General features: G+C 47.3%; 1 protein-coding gene across 1 annotated transcript in view; it reads left to right on the top strand.

Annotated features, from left to right (window-relative positions):
* Positions 1-14,969, top strand: part of MAPK4 (mitogen-activated protein kinase 4) — a 124,080-nt gene that overhangs the window by 71,465 nt on the left and 37,646 nt on the right. The window contains 2 exon segments of the mRNA XM_025038681.1: positions 4,520-4,615; positions 5,270-6,711. Of these exon segments, the coding sequence (XP_024894449.1) occupies positions 6,166-6,711 (546 nt within the window). The 5' untranslated portion in view covers positions 4,520-4,615; positions 5,270-6,165.

The raw sequence follows: 14,969 nt of genomic DNA, 5'->3' as shown, positions 1-14,969 counted from the left end.
GTTGGGCTCAGCCGCCCGATGGCTGACCCAGGCCTGGTTTCTGTTAGTTCGGAGGAAGTAGAGATAGTTCCTGGGTCGGTGGCCAGTGTCAACTCTAGGATCTCTGTGGGTTAGCCAGCTGGGCAGGTGCTCAGCCCAGCTCACCTCTAGGGTGGCCAGTTCCTGCAGCCACAGGTGGACTCTGGTGAACCTGACGGTTAAGTTAGAGGAGAGACCAAGAACTAGTTGGATAGCAGGGCTACGGCTGTTTCAACTTGGTGGATTTTTTCCCTCAACTCTTAATCTCATTTGGAAGTTCTATTTCTCAGTTTCTCTCTCCACAAAGTAGGCTTCTTAACTGTGGCCTCTGCAGTGTGGACAAACACAGAATGGAAGGTGGCTGCCTCTGACTTTAATATGGAAAGGACCACAATGCGCCCATCCCACACTTGTCCTTTGCTAGGCCTGGGAAGTCACACTGAGCTGAGATGGTATATGCTGAGAATCACCTATGTGGGGTCAAATCTAACATTATGGTGATGAAATTCGTGGGCTTTGGAGTCACACAGACCTGAGTTTACATCCCAGATTCATCAGCAGCTGGTGGTATGATTTGGGGCAAGTCACTTCCTCCTAAAGTTTTCACGAGAAAATGATGACATTCTCATTGGGCTCTTCTGAGACCCAACAGAAATAGTCAGGCAAAGCCCTGGCCCACAGTAAACCTCCTGTTAATGCACTTACCCCATCTTCATCATGTTGTCTACGCCACCTCTTCAGAAAGCCTTTTAAAGTGCGCCTGGGATTTAAGGTGAGAGACACCAACAGTACCATGAATCACAGAACTAGAAGGTCGCTTGTGGAAAGCAGAGAGCTGGGCCCTGAGTGCATGAAACCTACAGGCGAGCTTAACGAAGCCTGGGGTGGGGTCCCAAGCTCAGGGTACCTCCCTGGGTAGGGGGACAGGCCTGAGATAGTGCAGCAAGAGGACTGAGCCCAGGAGGAGGAGACGATGCTGCAAGAGCTGGAAAGGGGCCTGGGTTACATACAATACTTCAATTCCTCCTCAGGAACAAGCTAGAGGATGTTCCTACACAATCGAGAGTGGGGGTTGGCAAACTACAGCCCCTTGGCCAAATCTAGCCCCCTACCTATGTGTGTAAATAAAGTTTTATGAAATGCAACAATGCCCTTCGTTTGAATATTGCCTATGGCTGCTTTAATGCTTTAAAGGCAGAGTTGAGTGGTTGCAGCAGAGACTGTATAACTGTGTATCATGCAAAGCCGAAGATATTTCTTCTCTGGCCCTGTATAGAAAAAAGTTTGCCAGTCTCTGATGTAGAGGACTTCATTCACATTACTACAGTGACTAGGGTCACGACCTTAGAATCAGACAGACGTGACTGTGATATGAATGGTGGCACCTAGTATTGTGCAGTGCACAGCCTGTTCAGCTGTAACGTTAGCCCTGCCTGGGAAGGATTTTCTACGAGTTTTTGGGTGCTCAGGAGAGGGAGGAAAATGGTGTCTATGAAATGTCAGCACCTCATCAGGGGCCATAGTTCCCACTGAAAGTCAACAGCATGAGATTTGAGAGGATCTGAGCAGGCAAAGGAGGTGAGTCTAAATTTAGACTTTCCTAAGCTGCTTTGTAAACCAAAGCCCTGGGAATCCCGGAGAAGGACAGTTGGCACATGTCATCTCATCTCTGGTTTGTCTCCACATGTTAAAAGGTTGGATGTGTGAGCGGATCATTAATTGGCCTCAAATGAGATATTACTGGAGAGTCAGTAAGGAGTCAGTGGAGAGATGAAGCTTCACTGTTAGGAGTCTTGGGGTAGATATTTCTACTCCTGTGTTTCATTACGGCATTCACCACAGAATCACGGGAGCCTGAGATTCTCGTGCGAGAGTTACGTGCATTCTTCTTACTGGGAGTTATTCGAGCAAAGCTGAACTGATGACCTTTCCTTCTCTCAAGGTGAATGCCAATTCCCTGGTTTGAAGTCACACTTATGATTCCGAGCAGCTCTGAGCCCCAGCTCCAAATGGAGAACGATTGCCCTTTGCCCTGAGAAGCGGCATCACACCCAGAGCTGCCATGCTCACTCCTCTGCCCAGGTGGGCACATCCAGATGCCAGGTCTTCCCCAATGCAGGGCCCATGGGCCCAGGCCTCTAGGTATATCACATAACAAACGAACCGCTAATTCGAGACTTCCTTGGCAATAGGTGTTTTGTACTCGGTCCACCTGTGGAGAAAGACAAAGGGTTAACAGAATTATAGAGGAATTATAGAAAGAAACTTAGAAAATAAAGACGATTGAGAAGAGATGAATAACAGTAAACTCAAACGAGAACAGAGAAATTGTCAGACGAGGGCTGCCTGGTTAGTGGTGAAATTCTAGGAGAGGCAGCACCTAAGCAGGAGATGATACCGAGAGGGGTTGAAGTTCAGATGCGTTGGTTTGTCTGAGTGGTTGAGGCTTGTGAGAAGAATGCTGTTGAACAAGTTGCATTGGAGAAGCAAGCACCGGAAGGGGAGGCTGACTGTCTAGGAAGTGTGGGCATTACACTTACGGAGACATAACTGAAGTTCCTCGGGTAATTCCAAGCTATGTTTATTTTCTAAGCGCTACTTTGTGCCCTGGACCTAAGCGTAAAGTCTAGTTGGGAGATGGACACGTATAAAAAGTTAAATAACAGCCCAGATTGGTGCATGGCACGTGTCAGATACAGTTTGCACACAACTGCCGCGGGAGTTTAGAAAGGGGAGAAATGTCACTGAGGACTGGGATGGCTACATCGGAGGGGAGGTGACACTTCGTCTGGATTCTGAATGACGGACAGGATTTCAGCAAGGGGAGGAAGCAGGAGAACGTTTCAGGAACTGGGAAGGTACAAGCAAAGAAGCAAGGCAGGACGTGAAAGAACGTATTTAGAGGCCCAAGAGGAAGGTGGAGTGGTTGGAATCGAACCTTCACAAAGTGATTTGGTACCTGCCCACCAAAGCTGACAGTGTGTTGGGAAGACTGCTGAGACAAACAGACAGACAGACACACACACACACACACACACACACAAGCGGAGAGTGTGGTTGGAAGACAGCTGAGACAGACAGACAGACAGACAGACAGACACACACACACACACACACACACACACACACACACACACTCATTCACAGGGGAGACAGTCTCTCCCATCTGTGAGAGGGAAGGGAAAGTTTTAAAAATAAATAAAGCACCTCTTAATTCTCAGATTACCTGCATTGCAGCTGATCTCAAAGAGATCTTGCTTTTAGCTTACTGATGTCATCTCTCTGCCTAGGTGCTCATCTCTATCTCTGTTGACAGAAGGAAAGAAGGCTTAAGTCTCTCCTCAAGAAGCAAAATATATAATGGCCTCTGTTTGCCATGCCCTTAGGAACCAGACCAGGCCTAGGGGTAGAAAGGGAAAGAAGCTCCAGTTTGGTTTCTGCTACATGACTTGGGCGACAGGAGTCAGAGGAGGGATGGAGTGGGGCTATGGGGTGGCTCTTTCGTTCCCCTGAATTAGGTCCGGGAGTGGGGTGGTCCTAGCACTGTCTCTGTAACTGGCTAGGACTCCTCAAACAGAGTGAAGGGTATTCACTTATCATCTCATCAAATGTTCTTTTGACCCTGTTTATGCTAGAAGTACTGAGCTGGTGTTCTCTGAGCCTCAGTACCCTCCTGTGCAAAGTAAGAACTTGGACTAGAATCATTGCCTCTCAGTGGAGGTGCTGGCATTTGGAGGTGGGTGTCGGTTATTCACTGAGGGAGATGCTCAGCAGGATGAGTAGCAAATCTGGCCTTGGCCATTAAAGGGCAGCAGTGACCCCCTCCTCAAATGAGCCAAGGAGGGCAGGACCATTCCCAGCTAAGGACCCTAGACTTGTTTGCTACAATCGCTTCCCAGTGTGAGATTCTGCTAGACCCAATAAAAACATGCAGAGTAGAGTCGCTGAAGATTTTACAAAACTCCAGAATAATAGGTGCATCTTACTCAAGTGTAAGGAAATTTTCAACAACAGCAACAATAGGTAACATCTGTTGAGCAGTTACTATGTTACAGGTCCTTGGCAAATTTCTTTTATTTTTAAAAGGGATCTGATTATTTACTATTTTGGATCATCTGTGTCCCCAAATTTGCCTTCTTAATTTCGGAGCACTGACTATTATTATTTTGCTTCATGTTGTATAGAGGTTTTGTTTGTTTGTTTGTTTGGTTGGTTGGTTTTTGGGTTTTGGGTTTTTGTTTGTTTGGTTGGTTGGTTGGTTGGTTTTTGGATTTGGGGGTTTTTTGCAGAGTTGTACAGAGCTCAAATTTGAAAGTACCCCTACAGGGACTCTACTATCTGATGAGAATTAAGAAGCAACCCTGGTTAGATTGATTCTTTTGTGCCGGATAGACTTAATAGACTTATAAAATCTGCCACTTTCTTAGAAGCTATATTACTACTTTTACTTAAGAGGTTTGAATTTACATTGCAAGTTTTGCTGTTTTTTCTCCCCATTTAGGTTCTATGCTTGTAATTTGAGTCAGAAGCCGCCAGAGGGCAGTCTGTATTGGCTTTGACCCATTGCTTTGAAGAGCTAAGCCTCCATCATCAAAGAGTTAAGTTCACCATGCCAGTCCCAGTGTCACGCTAAGAAGTCTGTGCCCTGGTTTGCTGGGCAGAGTCCTTTTATTAGGGTGGCAACATAATTTCCTTGTAATTTGGTATGTGTGCTTATGCCACCTACGCAGAAAGCAAGAGATACATCGTAATTAAATCTCAGCTCACGGCAAATTCTCTATTAAAATAGTCAAAGATATTTGCAAAAGAAGGAAGAAAAGGGGTCCAAGTGGAAAAATAAGATGATTGATCCTTTATTTTGTCTGCAATTAGTTACATTTTAGTCTCACCCTTTCCAGCTAGTGCTGATGTGTATATTTGGAGAGCATAGAGAATAAATTTTGCAAAGGTCAGAGCTGATCATTCCCACCCACAATTTTGTGCATGGTAACCTTCGGGGAGCAAGCATTTACATAAAAGGCACACCATTTGTTGATCTTATCAAATCAATCCATCTTCTCTGTCTTGCAGAGGAGCGCTGCACACAGCAGGAGGGGTGGCTGGGCAGTGCAAAGCCTGGAATCCCCTGAGCAAGCAGTGTTTCAGCTGGCTGGACAGATCAAATAACACTTGCGCTGGTTAACAAAAGACGCGCAAGTGGGAAGGTGTTGGAAGCCAGAGTGTGGAAATTTACCCGTTATTTTTTTGACAGGGAAGGAGACTCGATCCGAAAGATGCCGCATTCCAGCAGCCTCTCTGAGTCCAGCAGAATACAGTCTTGGTCAAGGTGGTGTGGATAAGGAGGTGACAGAGGATGCTGTCCCCATCTGAAGCCTCCAGAGGATCCTGGCCTGGCAGCTGAGCTTTCCTCGGATTTGGGACTTCAGGGGTAACTTGGTAGAACTCATGAAAGGTGCTCGGGTTTCTCCGGCTTTCTTCACCTATGCTCACCAGGCTGGTTTGGTTTGCAGAATCTAAGGGGAGCTGGTAGAAAGGGGAGCTGGCAGAGATAGAAAGAAGCCCCAAGAAGCCTTCAGATTCCATTGTTGGGAATCCTTTCTGCTCGGGACACAGAGAGCAGCTACTAAGCTGCCAGAGGCTGCGATACAACTGAGCTGTGGACCTCGTCAGTGAAGGAACGCAGTTCATCATCAGCTTCACATTTCATCCAGGAGGAACCTCTTTTAACAAAGGATTTAAAAGAGAGAGTTTCTGCATCTTTATTTTGTGGTCCATTATGATAGAAAACTTTACTCTCGTATAGATAATGAGACCGGCTTTTCTTTCCAAGATGCTATATTTGAAAGAAGCATGAGCCATTCTAAGTGTGGAGAAGGGTTTGGGATACACAGGAGTTGGTGGGCAGCCCTCCCAGTGCAGGTGAAGAAAATAGTGTGAGCCTCCAACTTCTGCAGCTCAGCAAGCATGGACATGTGCCACTCTTGTCTCCAGAGAGCTGGTGACAGTGACATCACCACGAGAAAAAGCATCCCTCAGCTTTGGAACTTGACAGAATGAGGTGTGCTGGGGAAGCCGTTAGCTGGGACTTGGCCTTTCCTCACTGCCCCTTTGTCACACGGGCAGCCCCTGACCACCACTAAGCCAACAATGGCCGAAAAGGGCGACTGCATGGCCAGCGTCTATGGGTATGACCTCGGTGGGCGCTTTGTTGACTTCCAACCCTTGGGCTTCGGCGTCAATGGGCTGGTGCTGTCAGCCACGGACAGCAGAGCCTGCCGGAAGGTGGCCGTGAAGAAGATCACCCTGAGCGATGCCCACAGCATGAAGCATGCGCTCCGGGAAATCAAGATCATCCGGCGCCTGGACCACGACAACATCGTGAAGGTGTATGAGGTGCTGGGGCCCAAGGGTGCCGACCTGCAGGGTGAGCTGTTCAAGTTCAGCGTGGCCTACATCGTCCAAGAGTACATGGAGACCGACCTGGCCCGCCTGCTGGAGCAGGGCACGCTGGCAGAGGAGCATGCAAAGCTGTTTATGTACCAGCTGCTCCGCGGGCTCAAGTACATCCACTCTGCCAACGTGCTGCACAGGGACCTGAAGCCCGCCAATATCTTCATCAGCACGGAGGACCTTGTGCTCAAGATTGGGGACTTCGGGTTGGCAAGGATCGTTGATCAGCATTATTCGCACAAGGTATGCCTGCCAGAATAGCTGATCGGGGAGGCCCGTGGAATTCTCAAGAACGCTCACGCTGTCCCAGAGGGTATCCTAGCTCCATGGGAAGCAGAGGACTGGGGTCAGTGTCTGTGGGAGGCTGGAGGATGCTGGAGAGATCACTGGTTTGAAAAGTTGTTGTCGTGGGGAGTGTCTGGTTCTCAGTCTTGGCTCTGCTACAGGGCCATGACCAGTAACCCTGGGCTATATAAGAGGGTGTTGGACAAGATGATCTCTAAGATTTCTTCCAGCTCTAAACTCTACGGCTTTAAAATTATGTGGTTGGTTGTCTGTGGGAGGCTGGAGGATGCTGGAGAGATCACTGGTTTGAAAAGTTGTTGTCGTGGGGAGTGTCTGGTTCTCAGTCTTGGCTCTGCTACAGGGCCATGACCAGTAACCCTGGGCTATATAAGAGGGTGTTGGACAAGATGATCTCTAAGATTTCTTCCAGCTCTAAACTCTACAGCTTTAAAATTATGTTGGCGAATTTGCCTCTAGCATTCTCTCACCCCTGTTGCCTCCTCCCATCAAAGCTGACCCACTCTGTGTCTCATTCTGTCAGTGGACAAGACATAAACAGTTAATCTGATCAACTAGTCTTCAGTGTCCATTGTCCGGTGAATGCCTCAGCTCTCTCAGATCCCATGATGCCCTGGCCCCTCAGTGCAATACCGAAGCTATGAGTGTCTGGATGGTACAATTGAGACCCCATGTGGGGGTAGCTAAATGCTGCACCATCTGCAGAGATCAGAGCTGACCCGGCCACACTGGTGGAGATACTGACACTCGTTCTCAAGGCCCTAGACCTCTTCTTACCTAATCCATTGCTCCCTTTCAGGGCTGGGAGACCCCTGAAATTCTATTCCCACCACCTCCCACCCCCTAGTTCCTGCCACGTTAGGGGAGCCTCTGAGCACCTCAGCTTGAGCACATGTCACCACGCACCCCTCACCATAGCTGGGGGCTGAGTGTCATTTCCAACCTCCTGTCAAAACCTTTGTGCTATGAATTTTAGAATAAAAACATTCCCTAGGTGCACCATGAGCTGTTATCAGCCAAGGGGCTTGGGTGCATGATGAAAGTGGAGGGTAGCTCTGACCTTGAACATGTTCACTTGGCCTATTTGCCGTTATCCAAAGTCGTAGATGCATAGAAAGGCACTGACCCGTCTGGCACAGCTGCAGTGGGAGGGTTTCTAGGGGACAGGGGAGGCAGTGCTCCCTGTTCCTGCCTCACTGGCTGGAACTTGGACTCTGGCCCAGATTTCAGTGCCCAAATCAGCCCAGCTGGCTCTATCTAGCTCCTTGGTGCCACCTTAACCATCAGCTTGCCCTCTGCCCTCCTCCTGCAGCCAGGCCATCTGTCAAAACTGACAACCGAGTATGTAGGCAGGGATGTCCGTGGTAAAAACAGCAACAACAACAACAACAACAAAACAATGTCCTCCGGTCCTCCTAATGCCCCGTGATGTTTGTACCGTCTCTTTCTTCTAAGGAGCAATGACTCCAAACAGTTGAACCCAAGGTTTTAACTCAAACGAATTCTTATTTGGTAATAAGAGAATCCATGGCACACTTATTTCTGGGATGCACAAAACCACCTGAATTGGAATAAACCAGTACATTGGAAACAATAAGAAGCTCTCCCTCGGTGATAGGGTCTGATTAAGCGAAGTATTACAGAGCAAGTGCTCCGAACAGCACATAGTAGGCCTTCAGGACAGTCAGGGAAGGTGGTTTATTGGGGCAAGATTGGCCATAGTAATATAATAATTTCGAGGAGGTGCACAGTGTGAGAAAGCGACCCTGCGAGGAGGCAGAGGTGTGGGCTCCCATCCAGCGGCGCTGGCTTGGGACTTGGGTACCCCCCTCTGGGAGCCTTAGTTTACCCATCCTTGACAGGGATGAAATAGGTGCCCAGATTGCACCATTGGCTTGTGGTTATGAATCAAAGTGGAGCGTGAGTGTAAAGCCTCTTGGAAAGTGGTAGGGACCCCGTCTATCCATTTCATGAGTGTTTACTGAGTGTACACCGGCTGCAAGCCCAGTGCTGGGAGCCGGGGAGGGCACCCAGGTCCCTGTTACTCAGGGCAGGAAGCCACTTTTCCAATTGGGACTTTCATTTTCCTGACGCAGAGGAATTTAAATGCTCTGACTTACTCTTCTCAGGCTCTCTTCAATAAAAGTAGCTGTTGGAGGTTTATAAAAACCATCGGGGCCCAGTAGGTGTTCATATCAGCCCCATGTTCGGCAGGCACCACCCACCCCCACCCGCTTCCTCCCTCCTATACCTTCTGCTTTTGGCTTTCTCCCCTCTTTTCCCCAAAAGATGGCAAAAGGCTTTATATTTGGTGCTTTTATTTATCCGATGTGCATTTAAATCAGTTCTAGCACTGACCATTCTCTGCTCTGTCTTACGGATATTTGTGTCTGAGTCTTTTGTGCTCTCCTAGGCTGAGAGCCCCTTGGGTGCTTTTATTTATCCGATGTGCATTTAAATCAGTTCGCATTTAATCCTCATAATACTGTCCGGCGCTTAGGGCAAATGATTCATTTTAAAACAGAGAACCGGCTGTTTTAAGATTACTTGTCTGACGGTGGCAGAAGGGGCACTAGACCTTGGACCTTCTTGCGTGTTGATGGATGGCCATTCTATATGCCGTCTCCTTCACGAAGGCGTGCTGGGTCCCCAGGTGGAACTATTCTTTCCTTCCTCTGAATTCCCGTGTTGCATTTTCCCCATTGCATAACCCGGATCTTCTAGCACTGACCATTCTCTGCTCTGTCTTACGGGTATTTGTGTCTGAGTCTTTTGTGCTGTCCTAGGCTGAGAGCCCCTTGGTTCCTTGAGGGCCATGTCCTGTTCATCTCGATTTGCCCAGGGGAGTCTAATCACTGTGCCAGAGACATGGCCCAGTTGATTTCGTTGGCTGTCAGTCATTTCCCAGCACATTACAGATAGGAAGCTAGTTGAGTTCACTGGTTCCATGCGATTAGGAGGTTTGACTCTCAGAAAGAGAGCAAGCACATACTTCTTCCAGCCAATGGATTGGTTGGGGTCAGATGTATACATCTATTCTCCCTGGTAGGAGTGGAGGATGATGTCTACACGGAACTGCTCTAAACCCCTCCTAAAGTTTTGTGGATCCTGCACTCTCGTTGAAGAGATTGTGCTCACCTGGGCTGCCGCTGGCCCCTTTGTGTGAGTTACATATAAAGGCACCCCCTTTTTTCAGGCTGATTCAACTCAGTACCAGGAACAGGCTTTGTGACCCAACTGGGGGATGGACCCAACCCCTTGGCCAGGCACAACCCACCCAGCAGTAGGCAGCAGCTGGGTTCTCACTCCTTATTGTGACTTCCTCATAGGTGGACAGTAAGTCTCCTCCACTTCCACATCCCATCATCTCACATGGGGCGGGGCCTGGCTCAGGGCAGGTGCCCACTGTGTGTGTTTGGTGAAGAAAGTGCCAAAGGAAATGGCCTTCTCTTCTCTGATAAGCCGCTGGCAGCACTGGGGCTCCAGTCATAGTCAGGGAGCATTCTGGGCACCCCTGGCAGTCTCGGTCTTTGTGAGCTCCAGAGAACAACCAGAGGCCCCAGTAGCACCTCGCTGTCAGGGAAATAGCAGTGAGTGGCAGTGGAGGTGCTCTGATGGCTTGCTCTCAGCAGAGGTGGCGTGGGGAGTACTTGCCTCTCCGTGTCATGACTCACCTCACTAACTGCATGACCTCAGGCATGTCTTTCCCTTGTGCAGCTTATTCCTAGAATAAGAGATCTATAGGAAGACCTCACCATCATCTTATTTATTCCCTTTATTTTACACATGATGAAACCAGGGCCCAAGGGAAAAAAAAAGACCCACTCAAGGATGAATGGCTGAGCCAGGAGTAAAGCACCCATATTCCAACTCCATGTCCACTGTGTTTTCTGAGCCTCTCTTCTGAGTCGTCTTGTCTGCCAAATGCGGTCATCATTCCCATGCTGCTTATTTCATAGGATTCTTGTTAGAGTCAAATGGAAGTGGGGATGTCCAAGTGCTTTCAGATGTAAGCACGATCACTAACAGAACTATCTGCCCAATAAATGCCATGGTGATACCAGGCAGACACCCAGACGTCAGTGTCCCTGCCACTGAAATATGGAACCAACTCCTGCCATGATGACCGAAGTCATGAGGCCCTCCCCGAAGGGTGGCTTCCTAGCCTGTGGTCCTGTTAGGCCTTCTTGGCAGGCCTGCTAATGAGTTCCATGTTGTTTATATTGAGAAAAAGCAGATGAAGGGTCAGATGAAGCATGTTTTCCTTTGAATCTATCCTATTAGAAAGTAGATGATCTCAGAAGAGAAAAAAAAAGTTGTTGAAGACTTCACGGAGTCCTGTGTAAATTCTAAGAAATGTTAGGAGCCTCCGGGAATCTGCAGAGGGCTGAGTAGTGTGTTGACAGCCTGATTAGTTGTATGAACACTCCCCTCCGGGAAGGGCCCACCCGTGGCCAGGGAAAGGAGCTGCCTTTCATCCTCGCTGGGGCCGCCGGGAGATTGCCAGCAGACTTGCCTTTCCCGGGGACAGTAGGCAGAAAAGACCTAGGAAAGAAAGCGAGAGTAGGAAGCCCATCAGAATTTGTTCAACGAGAGGCTCTTGTGTTTAGGCGGGTCCTACCAGAAAGTCTGTTTTCTGCTAAGCTGGTCTGCCTTTGAGTCCTGACCCATCTCTATTTCAGAGCCCTCTGTTTTCTGACATCGTTCATGATCAGAATGCTTTCACACTCTGCCTCTGTGTCTCATGAAGATTCCTTAGAAATCAACTAGTACAGTGATTCTCAAAGTGGGTGCTGGACCAGCAGCATTGGCTTCACCTGGGAGCTTGTTCGAGATGCAAATTCTCAGGTCCTACCTCAGACCTACTGAATGAGGAACTCGAGGTGGGGCCCAGAAAGCTGTCTAACAAGCCTCCAGGTGATTCTGATGCTTAACTTTTCAGAACTACTGATCTGAAGACATGGAATAGCTTGTGTGTGCACAGAAAGCTGATGTTCCTGATGTGTTCGCTGATGCTTACAGCTGTGATTCTCCAACTTCAGGGCAATGAAGAAGGCTAAGAACTCCTCTCAGACAACACAGGTGCATTTGAAGCAGATACCTGGACTGAAATGGTACTGTCAGTGGTGGGGCTGTCAGGCAATGTGACAGGGAACTGTGAAGATTGTTTTAGGCAGGATGACTTTTAGGACCTCGGTCAACCATCACTCAAGTTTGGCGAAAAGCTACACACAGCAACGGCCTAAAGCAGAAGGAGTGTCGATTCATTTTAGGTTTGATTTTAACAGTAGTTAGGTGATTTGAACAATGATTTTAGAAAACATGTACTCATTCTGGTGTAAACTAGTTCACTAGATGTTATTTAAAAACAGAGACATTGGTTTTCACAGTTCAGTGAGACTGAATGATTGAAGGCTCAGCAAATGACTGTAGTTTGTTAAGGCTTGTGGTTCCATTCAAGGTCCCCAAGGAGCCAAAGAGGTACATGATGCCACACACATACAGCCAGCTTCCAAAGGCTTTGTGTGGAGTTTTGGTTGGCAGCATTTATGCTGGTTTAATTATGTTGTTCCACCTCACCTCCTTCCTTCCTCTCCTGGCCACTCTGCCTTCCTTTGATGCCCTCTTGTCTGCCCTGTCTGCCTGAGAAGACACACAGAAAGCCTTCCTAAAGCATAAATTCCCTTTCAACTAAACCTAGGCGGAGGAATGCTTTTTTCTGTGGCCGAAATAGAGTCTCTGCTGATGACCAAGAAAGTGCCCATTTGGTGTTCTACGTACTTATAGATTGCAGATGGAAAAGCCCAAAGTGGAAGGAGTGAGAAATGGCTTCCCAGGATCCCAGAATAGGACAGTGCTCGCATTGGAAGAGGCCCAGCTGTACTCAGAGCCCAGGGTTTCATGAGAAAGTGGGCTCGTGGAAGGACAACTTGCTGAAGACCCAGCTAGAAATTCTTAAGCTGCTAAGCATACTATTCCAAATCAGTGGAGCTGAAAAGATTTATTTAAAAGGCTATGCAATATCCCTTTTTAAAAGGGAAAATATGACCTAGGGGATTAGAACAGAGGTTGTACTAGAGAGTCAAGTGTCCCTGAACACTCAGACTTGGAAAGCTAATTTTGTTTGCTTTCAGTGCCTCCCTTCCCCTTACCACTGTAGCCCCACCCCCAGGAGCAAGGTCTTCATGCTGTCCTCATTCCTACAACACCACGCCCAGGACTCCCTTCCTTGGAAGGAACCCCACTTAGCTCCAGGGGCAATATTATAAATCTTTAACAACTGGCATGGCCCAGGCCCCAACCAGTCAGAAAGAAGTCCAGCCAGAGGCCTAAGTCAGGGTCCTGGAGGAGCTCCGCTTGCAAGGAATTGACCTTTTATTGCTGGAACATAGGGAGGACTGGGGGTATATGGAAATGAGGCCAAGGTGATGAGTCAGAAAATCAGGGGATTGGCACAGTGGCTATTTTCCAACCAATTTGCAGATGTTGCATTATTCTAATGACTGGCCTAGCTGGACCAGTGCATGCCAGCCATGCTTTGCTGCCTTCCTCTTCATACCAGTGTTCACCCTTTGTATAGACCTGTGACTCTTCTGTGCCCAGAAATGGTTTTCTTTGTATATATCCTATTTGGGATTCATTGAGTTTCTTGGATCTGAAGTTGATTACGTTTTTCTTCACCAATTGGAATGTAAACACAGGAATATTCTATCTGTAGACAGAATATTGTCATGTTCCTGAGATATTTACAACTTGGGAGTACCCAGGTAAAGAGAGTGGAGCAAGGACAATTATTTTTTCTGCTCACTTTCTTTTCCTCTGGGATCTGATTACATATATGTTAACTCAGCTTGGTATTGCCACAAAATATTGTCCAATCTTTTTTCTCTTCTTTTTTTAGAATGAATAATTCCTATGGTTCTGTCTTCAATTTCACTGACCCTTTCTTCTGCCATCTCTAATTTGCTGTCATTTGGTAAATTTTCCATTTTGGCTGAAATTCTCTCCTGGAATTTCCATTTGGTTCTTATTTGAAGTTTCCATTTATGTCCTGAGATTCCCCATCTCTTCACTTATTGAGACCATATCTTCCTTTAAATCCATGAACATGTTTATAATAGCTTCTTTAAAGTCTTTGATAATTTCAACATCTGGGACACCTCGGGGTCTGTTTTTCTATCGACTACTTTTTTCTTGAATTCGGATCACATTTGCCTGCTCCTCCACATTTCTTGTAATGTTCGGTTGTTTGTGGGCACTGCAGTTGATACTCTAAATGTTCGATTGTTTGTGGGCACTGCAGTTGAATTATTTTGTCTTCCTTTAACAAGTGTTGAATTTTGTTGTGGCAAGCAGTTAATTTACTGATGCTTCTCCTTGATTCTCTTAAAGCTTGGTTTTAGGCTTCGATAGGGCAGGCCTAGAGTAGCTCTTTCTCTAGAACATAGTCCTTACTTCTGCAGCTTGGCCTTTCTATTATCTCACCTGAATGCCTGGAATGTTAACAAGGTTTTTCCCCTCTGCCTGGGCTGGAACTCTTATAGATCCAGTATCTCCAAAACCTCTAACATCCCTCTTCTGCTGTTAGTTCCAAAGTAACTAGCTTTTTTTCTCTTCTAGACCTTGACAGAGTCTCAACCTGTGTATGTGCAGCACAGCCCTCAGCCAGAGATCTGTGGAGGAACCCCTGCCCCCAACAACAAAATTCTCTTGACCCTACGAGACTTCTTCCTTTCCAGTATCCTCTCCTGCTCCAGCAGCCCCAGACTCTAGTCTCTACTTCCGAAGCTCAGTAGACGATTAGGTGCTTTGCTCCACCTCCTTGTGCTTTGGTTGGGAAATCTACCCAGGGAGAGTACCAGGGTGAACATGAAGTTCACCTTATGTTTTTCCTTCCCTTCTCTCAGAGATCCTGCATAGCCAATTGTCCAATGCCTGAAAACATCCAGTATGTAGAATTGTCCAGTTATATAGTTCCTTACAACAGGAGGGCAAATCCATCATGATCAGAAATGGCTAGCCCTAACATCTAATGACGTAATGCTCTATGTAGCTAATTATTTTTTAATACTAGATTTTTAAGCACCTTGAAGGAAATGTTGATGGCTTACTTATCTCTACATTCCTATAGTATGCTTAATGAATACTATTAAACAGAATTAAGTGGTACAGTCTGGAAGATAAATGTTGAATAACAT

The sequence above is a fragment of the Pteropus alecto genome, unplaced genomic scaffold (assembly GCF_000325575.1).
Source record: "Pteropus alecto unplaced genomic scaffold, ASM32557v1 scaffold146, whole genome shotgun sequence".
Classification (NCBI taxonomy): domain Eukaryota; kingdom Metazoa; phylum Chordata; class Mammalia; order Chiroptera; family Pteropodidae; genus Pteropus; species Pteropus alecto.
This window is presented reverse-complemented; position numbering and strand designations above follow the sequence as displayed.